Source organism: Tachypleus tridentatus, chromosome 13 (assembly GCF_004210375.1).
Source record: "Tachypleus tridentatus isolate NWPU-2018 chromosome 13, ASM421037v1, whole genome shotgun sequence".
In the NCBI taxonomy this organism is placed as follows: domain Eukaryota; kingdom Metazoa; phylum Arthropoda; class Merostomata; order Xiphosura; family Limulidae; genus Tachypleus; species Tachypleus tridentatus.
This window is the reverse complement of record NC_134837.1, coordinates 88,443,456-88,455,967: the sequence shown is the minus strand read 5'-3', so window position 1 is coordinate 88,455,967 and position 12,512 is coordinate 88,443,456. Positions and strand designations below refer to the sequence as shown.

The following is a 12,512-nucleotide window of genomic DNA, read 5'->3' as shown; positions in this document are numbered from 1 at the left end:
CAAAATTCACCAGCAACTTGGGAATTAACTGTAAATCATTATATTATTCAGTCAACTTTTCCTACAAAATAAATACTCCATATGGGGTTTACATAGGTCATAAAAATCTTAGAAAGCCATTAAAATTTTAAAGACAAGTTTTTCAGTACTGAAAATCCTGGAAAATCAACATCTTTTAACATAATGTCCTGAGAAAGTCATTGAAATTTTAACTTCATTGTTTATACAACTTTCAGTTTTATAGATTACAAGCCATAATACTGTGCTTAACTATATTACATGAAAAAAAATAATATAGAAAATGTGACATGAAAATAGGAATTTCTCTGACTTGTCAACAGTATTAGTACTAGGCTTTGAACTATGTACCTCTAATGAAAGTGAACAGGCATCATATGGCTGTTATTTAAATGTTAATGCAAAATAAGCTCAAGACTTGTTTGGTGGAAATATTTGTTTTATGAATTTCATCCAAAGTTATACTAGGAATATTTACGCTAGTAATACCGAATTTAGCAGTGTAAGATTAGAGGGAAGGCAACTAACCATCACCACCCACTGCTAATTCTTGGGATACTCTCTCATCAACAAACAGTGGGGTTGACCAAAACTTTATAATACCCCTCAGCTGAAAGGGCAAATATGTTTGGTATGATATAGGTTAAAACTTGTGACCCTCATAGTGTGAGCTAAATGCCCTAACTACATGGCTATGCTGGACAGTTGGTGGAAATGAAAAAACAACACAAAATTATTAACAAAAAAAGGACTATGAATGTTTCAGAATTTTTCTACTTTTTATTTTTAGCATAAATATTTCAAAAGTAACCAACAAAATTTCTAACTTAAATTTTTAATTAATTACCAAGTAAAATTTGTTAATAAAAAATGGTAATTGCAAATCTAAACAGTGACAACAGAATTAGTGTAAGAAACTAAAATACTGTACCTGAAATAATAAAGCATTTATCATTAGAAACATTCTATCAGCTTTTAAATGAAGAGGTCACTGGTTACTTACATAATGATTTATTAAGGTTGGGAAATTATGAGTGACATTTTGGGCCCCATTACTAAATATTTCTGGGAAAATATTCTGCTTATAAGGGAGAATCAAGGTTGTAAGTAATTTATTTTAGTCTATGTTATTAACATTATCTTGGTTCTTCATGTTCTTATGAGTTTTTGTTTCCTTCAAATTTAAAGTGAAGAAAACTGTGATATTAATTCACAAGATTTCCAGTTCTTTGTAAAGTGAAACTGCAATAGTTAAAACTGAACATACCTTTAAATATAGTAGAAAACTACAATATGTACAAAATGTCAATGTTGTGCAACAATATGAGTGGTTATAACAAGGTGTGAACTTTGGCTCTGTTGGCTTGACAGAAGTGGCAGTGGGTCCTGACATATGTTCAGCAGCCAATGAAATATAAGTTGACTATTTATTGTATTGTAAAACTGAAATGTTAAAAAAATATTATTTGATTTTCATTACACATGAAGAAAGGTTTCAGCTCTGGTTAAATAATAGAATTTGAGGGAAAGGTGCAAGGCTTTATCAAAATGAAGGTAGGAAAAGTTGAAGTATACTTATGGGACTAATTTACAAATAATTTGTTAGTACTTTGTTTAGTAATGCAATGTCATTTTGAATTTCTTTTAATGGCTTGTTTCAGTCTTTGTTTTTATATCAGTAACATAGGTTACAAAAAAAGAACAATAATACATCAGCAAAATAATGCACAATTTATTAAAGAATTAGAAAACCATGAAAGAACATGACTATTGTTAACAGGCTGTGCTTGTCACACTGATTAAACTAAGGAACTAAACCTATGTTGTTGTCATTGTGTTTAATTAATAGTGATTTGTATGGATTATTGTTACATATATAGAGAGCATTTTATGTCTAATTTGAATGTAAGTACAAAAAATGAGCATGCTTACTTTAACTGTGTTGAGAAAATCTGAATAAATTTAAACTTTAGATAGCTGGGAAAGGATCTGTGTGAAGATTACAATTTAAAGATTTCATGGGAGAGATGTCACCATATCTATTCCCCGACATGCACACAAATGTCATCAGACAGGACTAGTAAAATAAGATAAACAAAGCAACCAGGAAACAATACAAAACACATGAACAGGAACAAAAGCAATGGAGACAACCACTTGACCAAAACACACCATAACAATCAAATGTTTTACAGCACAATTTAGACAACTGCAACTGGAAGCTGAGATAAAAAATGCATGCTTAACACAAAAATATCCCAGATAAAAAGACTAGCTAAAAGAGAAGACTGATATTGGGGTAAAAAATCTCATGATACGAAAGAACTTTTCAAAAATGGTCTCAAGATATTTTCAAACCTAGATGTGTATGATTAGATCTATCAGCAAAGACTTTTCTTGGACATCTTGGAATATTTGGTTTCAATACTAGTAACTTACCATCTGGACTAGCTACTAAGTTTCCATATTCAATGCCAACAAATAATCCACAAAAAGCGATTTTTGTATTTTTCTATTTCCAATATGGTGTATAATCTCTGCTTCTATGTAAAACTATTCTTGTCCAGTGTTGCCTCCATATATGCAAAATGTTTTTGCATGCATGATCAACATGGTTATACTGAATCTTACATGTAAATAATGCAACAACCATCCATCAGTATGAATGCAACTCACCCTCCTGACACAATCAATTCAATTTTTTTGAACTATTACTTTTTTGTTAGTCAATGATAAGTGTAAGCATTTTTCAGTTGTGCTTTTTTTACATACTCAATTCTGTCATTTTTGCAAAGTAGTGATTTACTTAATTTTTCATTTCCTACTGTTAAGTTTTCTCTACTTTACTTATTATTTTTTTTTTTCTGGGGATCTCAACTGAGGAATTTTTGGCTATCATTCATCCTAAGATTGAATATTATATCTGTCATTCTTACAAAAATGTTCAGGTTCTCCTTGCATTGTTTGAACCTGTTCATAATGATGGAGGAAATTGACAGCTTTACTTATTACTCATAACTATGTCATGCCTCTCCTAGAGAATCTACTAGGATTAGCTGGGTATTTTCAAATATGCCCTATCAAATGTGTTCTATTTTTCTCATTTTTTCACAGATTTCACATGATACTGACTCTTCCTTATTACCTGATACCTGTCTTTAGAGACCTTATTTTCCTGAAATCAACGTTCATGCTAAGCATTGTTTTTCAGCTGAGGGCTGGTCTTAGCATGCCTTGTCCTCCATGGACTTATGATTACTATGCTTTGGTTTATCAGCAGGATGACCAGTTCTTTCTTACTTCCCAGCTGTATGAGTCACTTTTGCAAATATGTGTTGGGAAATATCCCTGAAAATGTCCTCTATTTCTTTCATGTCCAGTTCCTGCTTTTGTCTTACCCATACAGCTCTCATATAGAGGGCAGTGTTGAACAAGAACAGTTATACATGGAAGCAGAGATTATTTACCATATCAGGAACAGTAAAATACAACAATCACTTTATATGAATTATATGTTAACCTAGAATATGGAAAATTAGTGGTATTGAAACCAAATGCTCCAAGAAGCCTAAGAAAATGATCCCTGTTCAAGCAGCATAAAAAGTCAAATATTTTTTGTACTAAAAATTAAATCAGCATTGCTTCAAAACAAAATTACAATTATTTGTCTCAATTTCAAGGATATTTTCAAATTACATAGAGATTTTTCCATTCTGATGTGTGGAATCATGTGTATGTATACATCACATTATCTGGAATGAGTAGTTTTGGGAAACTATTACTTTTACCAGTGTCACATTTTAGTCTGTATTTAAATAATTACTTGTTCAAATTACATTTTCTTTTTCTGCTTTAAAAAAACCCAAGTAGATTTTACCAAGAAAAATTTAAAATCTTGACATCTCCTTATTAATATACTATCATTAAACTGGCATTTTCTTTTTCAAAATATAGGGCTTTTACATTATTTATAATGACAATACAACACTAAGTATACACTTCATGTAAAATAGAATATTTTCTTTTCTAATGAGAACTATGAGTAAGTAGGTCAAACTCTACATTTTATTGAGAACATTTTTTATTCTACCTCTACCCTAAACTTGGTATATGCATTGCATACAATAATAACTATACATTTATTTTGAAGGTTTCTGTACAGTTAAACATGCCTAAGAAATGAACTATAATGTTTTGGAATGCAGTATTAAGCAAAACACACTGAGAGTACAAAATAGAATACTGCGACAATTCCAAGTTACTTACCATGTAAATAAATGGTCCAAAGGATACTCCAAATACTAAAATCACAACTAAAGCAAGTTTAATGAAGTTTAGCATTGAAATCTTTAACCCTAAAAAATAAGGGGAAAAAAACATTAGGTAAAATAACTTAGACAATCATAAACTACATTTCCAATTTACAAAAAAATACAGCTGTCATACTTAATATTTAACACTGTTAAACTTCAAATATCAACTAAATGAAAAGTAATTCTCTTTATATTATGTGTCTTGAATATTTTTAAGTGACATATATTTCAGAACAATTTCACTACTAAATACATTTTAGCTTTAACAAGCAAATATTTTGCATTATAAGTGTACCTCAAAGTAGATACAATGTATTACAAACAACAGTGAATCTTCAACAGCCATGCCACTTTAAATCCTTTCAGGCTAGATTAGAATAAATTAATCTACAAAACTCTCTTTTTTTTTTTAGCCATCTTGTGTGTGTCAGCAATACCAAGCATGGGGCATGCATATACCCAACTTGATTTTATTACTCATAAAGATCTATACAAGGCCTACTTCAAACTGAAATCATTTTAGGCTAGATTAAAGTAAATTAATCTACAAGACTTAAGGCATGATCAAATTCATCAATCAAAAGGGTTTGACCTCCCAGGTCCAAAACTGTAATTAGATCTCAAATTAATCAGGAGATGACAGAACTGCGAGTGAAAAATTTGTACTAAAAAAACTCAAGAGCCATTCTACAGGCTCCTATGTTGCAGCTAAAATATCAGTACTAATGATATCATAATAATATTAAATGTACTTCAAAATACGATATTTGAACAATGATAAGGCAAATTCCACCCTGATAATATTTTCATGGTCAGTGTCCAGTTTATATACCTCACCAATTTCATGTCACTATTGAAAATGTTGAAGGTATGTGTGTGTTTGTTTGTTTTTCTTATAGCAAAGCCACATCAGGTTATCTGCTAAGCCTACCGAGGGGAATTGAACCCCTGATTTTAGTGTTGTAAATCCGAAGACATACTGTAGCACAAGCGGGGGGCCTGAAGGTATGTGATTACAACAAAATTGTGCCACCTATATCGATGTTGCAAGTTCTCTGCTATTCATACTCAATTTTCACTTTCAAGAATTGGCAGACTTTAAAAGAAAAACATCAGCAGTGGGGAAAAAAGAGTACAAAGTGTATAAAATACACTTTTGGAAATATATTTGTAGTGTGAGAAAATGTTAATTTATGATATGATTTTACCTCTTCTTACACAAAGCCTCAATCTCACATTGGTGTTTAATAGTGAAACCAAGCAGCAAGTTGCTGCCCACAGTTAACTGGTGTGCTCCGAGATGAAACTGAAGCATATATGTGGGGTGTTTTGCTACATCTGGAACAGGTATACTCCTCATCTTTTAAGTAAGAAATGAATCTGATAAGGGAAGGAAAAAGAAAGATGTGTGTAAGTGCTATTTAGTTTGAGAGGAGAAATTTATAGTAAAATATAAACAGAATAAATTATGTAAATACTCATTCTCAGGTAGACAGCCAAGGTTTAATAATTCATTCTCAGCATGTTGAAAATCAAACCAAATGCAGTGTAACATATCATGGTGGATACTGCATGTGGATCATTTACATATACTCTTCAACCCCAAACATATGTCAACAAAGTGTCATGTGTTAAGCAACTGAAATTACAAAGAAGAAAGCAGCCATCAGCTGAAATTGGACAAACTCCTAAATCCACAGCAGAAGCAAGAAGTACAACAAACTGAACTTGGCATTACAGGGTCATGGCATTGCAAGAATTAAACTGTAAGAACAACTGTAACTGATATTACAAGCATAAATTATAACTCACCTAACTATAAGTGCAGGGAAAAAGACATCCTGCATCCAGAATTATGAGAAGGCTATGGAACATTAGCTAAACCAAAGTAAAAACATATGTATATCTAGTTTCCAGTATCACCAAAGTTTCTAAAGTTTAAAAATAGGAGCAGGAAAAGAACCTCCTGCAAATGGAATTAACAAAAACAGGGTCTTCTACTGCACACAACCATACAAACAGGGCATTATCACCTCAAATTTAATACTGCAAGGGAGATCCTGCTCCAATGAACAATTGTCCACCTAAGAAAAAAGTATCCAGGGAAAGAGAAGGAGGAAACCAGTTTTACCCTCTTCTCACTCCAAGAAATATCATGAGAATGTAGAATAAGTTAAAATTCTACAATGTACTCAGGAAGAAGCCTCTATAGTACACCACCACAGTGACTAGAAACTGGAAAATGGTAACAACTTTCCTGTTCCACTGAAAGAAAAAAAGGGAAGTAAAAGAAATTTCACATTGGAGAATGTGCTATGAGTGTCTATGACTCCCTGTTTTGAAAAACAAATTTATCCTGATTTAATCAATCAAAGGATTGACAGAGATGGGCCAAACCTCCTTCTGCTTTGTTCATAAAGTCTGTGAGTGATGGATCACCACTTAATGAAATATACTGGTATCTAGAAACATACCAATACCAAGAAATGGCACAAGAAATGGAAGGATTCCACAGAACAGAAAGTCAGGAATGTGAACAATATAGGGATTAAACCAGATAAAGAAGCCAATTAGATGGACTGGAATGGGAGTACAGGTGAAAAATGGAAAGTAAGCCAAACTGCCTTCAGGGGCAGCACAGGTTTTAGGGAGGAAGGACTTGTCATGATGTAGGAAGAGATAAGAGGAATGGTAGAGAATGTGCATAACATTAATGGCATAAATATCTGATTGAGGAGAAGGAAATATGTCTTGAGGGAGAGAAGGTACATGGAACTTGTAGATATAGGTTCAAATGGAAGACTGGATAGGACATAAGGAACACACTGAAATCCCAGTAAGTCAAATTAACATGAAGGACATGACTCAAAGGAAGCATAAAAGAGAGGAAAATGACAAGAGAAGACAAAATCTTACAAAAGTAGGACAAACAGATGGTGTTCAATACGGCCACCTAACAGCTAGACACAGAAAGCACAGGGGCCTGGAATTGGTACACCCTTGCTTGGTGATACAAGTGACCACTGTGGAATGGAGTTATTGGAGTTTACTATCATCACCCTCTCTGCAGGAGAGGAAGGAAGCAAGATAAAACTCAATCAACTGCCATAAGCTTGAGAATAGTAAAATGGAAAGAAACCTCCTGGATTGATAAGAGACTGGAAGTCTCCAGGAAATCATGGAAAAGCCCTCTATCCTCTAAAGCTGAGTCCAATCCCCTGTGGTATGGTCTCTGTCTAACCATCAAGCCAACTTGGCTTTAGTTGTAGAACAAAGGGTAAAAGGATAATTCAATGGATCCAAGCAGAAGTTCTGCTGATCTAGGAGTTTCCACTGAAAAGAATGGGAATGAGAACTTTCAAGGCAGCCTACATCTCCTAAATAGAAAGGACCTCTTAAGCAGTTAGAGAATGCAGGGTTAGGGCCTTGCAAACAGCTTGCTCCCCCCCATCTTGAAGACAAAGAGGATAAGACTAGATGGGAATGAAGAAAACCCCCAAACAAACCAGGAATTGAATTTTGGTAAGACAAGATTCCTCCCTTTCATAAGGAATCCCACCTATGCAGCTTCTTGTATGAGCAGAAGAGTGTGGTCTCTGGATTGTGAAATGTGAAGAAGCAAGCAGTAGTCAGTCATCCATATAAAGATGAGTGCAAATAACTACTGAGTGAAGATATTAGGCAAGAGATTATACCACCTGATAAAGTACTTAAAAAGCTAAGGTTAGTCTAAATAATTGTGCCATGAACTGGAACACTCAACTTTGAGCAATAAATAACTAGTGATGATGTGGGCACTGTAGGGATGAATCTTAAATTGTAAATTATGAAGAGCAGATTTTGTTTCTGGTATCAAGTGTAGAAAATGGAGCTGAAGCAAAACAAAAAGAAAAATTAAGTCTTAGATTGATGAAAAGTGGGATTATAAGGCATATAGTTAGAGTATTGAATACAATTTATACAGACAGACTGAATGATGAAAACACCCACATCTTAAACATACAGTAAAACCAGAGTATGCAATAAATGATAACCTGATTAACTAGCCATTAAAAAAAAGGAAGAGAAAACTTGAAGAGGTTTAGCATGTGACAGATCAAAATAAGAAGCTGCCAAAAACAGAGTTCAAACAGATTTTTCCTTTACTGTATCTTTCCTCAGGAACATATGAATCTGTCTGTTTGTTTGTTTTGAATTTTGCACAAAGCTACTCAAGGGCTATCTGATCTAGATGTCCCTAATTTAGCAGTGTAAGACTAGAGGGAAGGCAACTACTCATCACCACCCACTGCCAACTCTTGGGCTACTCTTTTACCAACGAATAGTGGGATTGACCATCACAATATAACGCCCCCACGGCTGATAGTTGGCGTGACGGGGATGTGAACCCACGACCCTCAGATTACGAGTCGCATGCCTTAACATGCTTGGCCATGCCAGGCCTTTTAATTTAGTAACAAGAAACAAACACATAAAAATTGTTAAAACAATAGAATGTAAACATAGTAAAATTATAACTGTTGAAAAAAAATTGAAATATCGTTGGTACAATTCTATTGGTGAAGAGCAGTCACATACTATCTAAATGTTCAATATTGGCACAAAACTGGTGGGATTTATGGATTAGTGAAAGGGCAGAAATAAGATATAGTTTTGTGTAAGATAAAGTTAGACCATATCAGAAATTTTATGCTAATAGAAATGAAAACATAGTGGTCAGCATCAAGGGTACAACAACAAGTATCAGATAGAAAGACAGATATCTAAATTTATCTTTAATAAAACAGTACAATTTGCTTGTTAAATTTGAATTTTGTCTTAAAATATTTTGTTACTTTCTTTAAAACAAAGTTTTAGTTATATTCCAATGTTAAATAATAAGGCAGGAGTATGAAAGATGTCACAAGATACATTCAACTCACATTGACTGGCATAGTACATACACATTAAGATTCACAGAGAAATCTCCTTTGAATCATTTGTTTCAGTTAGAGAGTATTCATTATACTGGATAATTTTAATGGCCAATTTTATTTACCTTCAACATTTAACATTGTTGTTAATTTTCAGCACTTGATTGTATAAACTAATCAAAATTAAATTATGTGCTAAACTGAAATAAAAAATAATCCTGTAAAAAGACTTGTATAACTTACCTCTAGTCTCACGAATGAAGCAGTAACTTCGTAGAAGGTACACAAAATAAGCAGGAGCAACATACAAATATATGTGTTTCAAGTTTAACAAGATGGAAAACCAAAAAGCCCCTTCCACACATCGATCCTGCAAAATATTTTTATTTTAAAAATCACATGAACAAAAAATAACTGAAGAAACCAAAGTAAACATCATACACAAAATCTGTATTAAATTATATAACACAGTACTTACTTCAACTTAACTGGTTTAAGTATCAGAAGTCTGATTATTAATACAATTATGAAAGTGAACTCAAAAATTGTAAATTTTAACAAGTATGTGAGCAACAAAACATAAAAGTTTTGGATTGATATTTTGAAGAATAAACTAAACAGACCATTACAATTAAGTGACCTGGACAAACTGATAATGTTCTAGGGTTTTGTCTTCTAATCTTATACCTTTATAACTAAATTAACATTGATTTTATGATACTGTACTATTTTCTTTAAGAGCTTTTTAAGATCATATAGGTCTCTTGCATAATAATAAAGGAAAAGTGAAACATGGCTTTAGAATATTTTGCCAAAAAAGAAAAATAACAATTACAGAAGCTTCCCATTGTGCATAAATCAATATAAAATTGGACAATAATTATAAATAATTCATAATGAAGTATACTACTGTATCAGCTGAGTCAAAAAAATAATTCCTTCCAATATTGATTACATTAGCAAAGCAATGATGAAGTCCCAGATTAATGATTTGTTTTTATATTATTTACTATCAGTGGGTTCACATGCAGCAACGTATTAAGTACTTTTACATTTTTGCCTAAAGGGTAAAGAAATGACCAAAGTTACTGGATTAAACCACTAATTTCCTACATAAAATACATTGGAGATCCTAGAAATAATTATTAGGATTAATTGCAATATTAATGGTATTTTTGTTTGTGTGACTGTAACATTATTATGAAATAAGGAATCAACAAAGTAATGATCCAGCAGCAACTGACTTGATGTATACATTTTTGTACAGAAATGGACTCCATAAATAATTCTAACGTTAATATCACATTCACCTGTATCTGCAATGATAAATTCACTCACACAATTAATGAGTACTGTAACTTCACCCATAAACAAATAAGTGTTTTTCTTCAAAGCAAACTTTATTAATGATGTATATACACATAATAACATCATATCATAAAAATTCAAATTTTCATACACTGACACAGCAGTTGAACAAAGTTAGAAACACATTTCAATACTGTAAAAGTTTTTAATGTTTGATAGATTCTTTTGGATTATTACATAAATTGAAGAAAGCAAATTCCATCCTATGTAATAACAAAAGCATTTTTTTTTCAGCTGAAGTTCTAACGACTTCTGCAGTTTAACCCTTACCTAAATAAGTTAAATTAGTGTTCATTGAGTGACAGGACAAAATTCAGAAATAACTAAAATGTTATTTACTTTTAACTCTTCTCATACATACAACATTTTCTAATATCTCTGTAAAACTGAATTTACATTAAGCTTGGCTCTTAATCTATCACATCCCATTTTGTTCACTGTAACTAGTCATGATTCTTAGGCAAATTAGGTCCCAAAATGAAAGTAATTTCAGTTTTATAATATGTGAATAAAATGAAACAATGCGAGTAATGTCAGGTTGCTTTATTTTTGTTTGTGATATATCACCTACCGTTTGAGCTAAAGCAGATTTCAAAGTTTTGTTTTGCTCAAACACTTTTAGATGTATTTCATCCACTGTCATGTGTTACATGAACCCATGTTAACTCTAAATGGAATTTAAATAAAGATTAGAATATTTTTAATATTACAAAGATATTATCAAGTAAATTATATAAGACTGGAAAGTGTGTTACCTTTAATGTAAGAGCTAGAGGCACCAAGACTCTAAATGACACTTTTGTTCTAAGCAGAGTTTTGCAAAACAAATTTGGGAAAAAAGGGACTGTATAAAGGGAAGGAGGAAGTATTTTATTTTTCATTATTGAGTTTTTCCTCATACATTGCCTTATGTTATGCTTTCAATAACAAATATTTATCTACAACAAAAAGAAATAGGTAACCATTTCACCTAATTAAACAGAGTGAATTCACTGTTTCATACTAATAATGGTATGATTAGTATATATACACTGTAAAATCTGGGAATGCTAAAATAATTAACTATCTGCTCACTGTAATAACAAGTACTGCATTTCAACATAAAAAAAGAATTACACAGTATTTTTCAAGAAATAAACTTTATAAGCAATGTATACAATGTTAACAACATTTGTTTCTAAAATACAGATATTACAATCACAATTAACAAAGTAAAATAAAGCACAATCAAAACTGATTAACAAACTAAAATCTTTTTTCTTTGTTTTTTTGCTCTCCTTAAACTGTTCAGTAACCAAGTCTTTATGGTGACTTTTCTTATCTGTGACATATAGCATAAAGACAGAAGGACTTAATTCCCTTTATTGCTAGTTGCTGGTTTGTTAATGGGAGGTATTTTCTTCAAGTAGCTGGTCCAGGGAATCCCCTGGTGATAGTCTGGAAGTGGTGTTTATAGGTACCTTTAACTTTTCCAAATGTTGATTCACTTCTAGTAAAGTTTTCCTTGAAACTAACCATATTCCAATTATTTCACTGGTGTGATTGTAAAGACAACAACAATGGATGATGTTTTGCTTAGACCACATCTCTTTCAGAATTGTGTTGTAGTTTAGTTTGGTTGTCTTCACTGTCTCATGTTTTCACCCTTTTGTTAGTGGTAGTTCAACCACTCACAGTGGAATTATAAAGTGCAAAATGAATTCCTGGTCATAGAATATGAATCTATTCCAAGTTAGTCTGATGTCACGTGTTTCTGCATGAAGTTTATTTCCAGTATCAACCACTCTTTTTACCATTTGTCTATAAATTATGCTGTGCAGAGAAGCTACTCATTGAGAGAATTATTTTTATCTTTCACCTTGTTGGAACTTTATGTTTTCTTTTTATATCAACTGATCTT

At 32.2% G+C, this 12,512-nt stretch overlaps 1 protein-coding gene across 4 annotated transcripts in view; it reads right to left on the bottom strand.

The window, feature by feature from the left end:
- Positions 1 to 12,512, bottom strand: part of xit (ALG6/ALG8 family glucosyltransferase xit) — a 55,237-nt gene that overhangs the window by 15,810 nt on the left and 26,915 nt on the right. For all 4 annotated transcript variants that reach the window (XM_076484273.1, XM_076484275.1, XM_076484271.1 and 1 more), the window contains 2 exons: positions 9,488 to 9,614; positions 4,285 to 4,373 (listed from right to left, as the gene is read on the bottom strand). In XM_076484273.1, the coding sequence (XP_076340388.1) occupies positions 4,285 to 4,373; positions 9,488 to 9,614 (216 nt within the window). The remainder of the gene's footprint in view (positions 1 to 4,284; positions 4,374 to 9,487; positions 9,615 to 12,512) is intronic.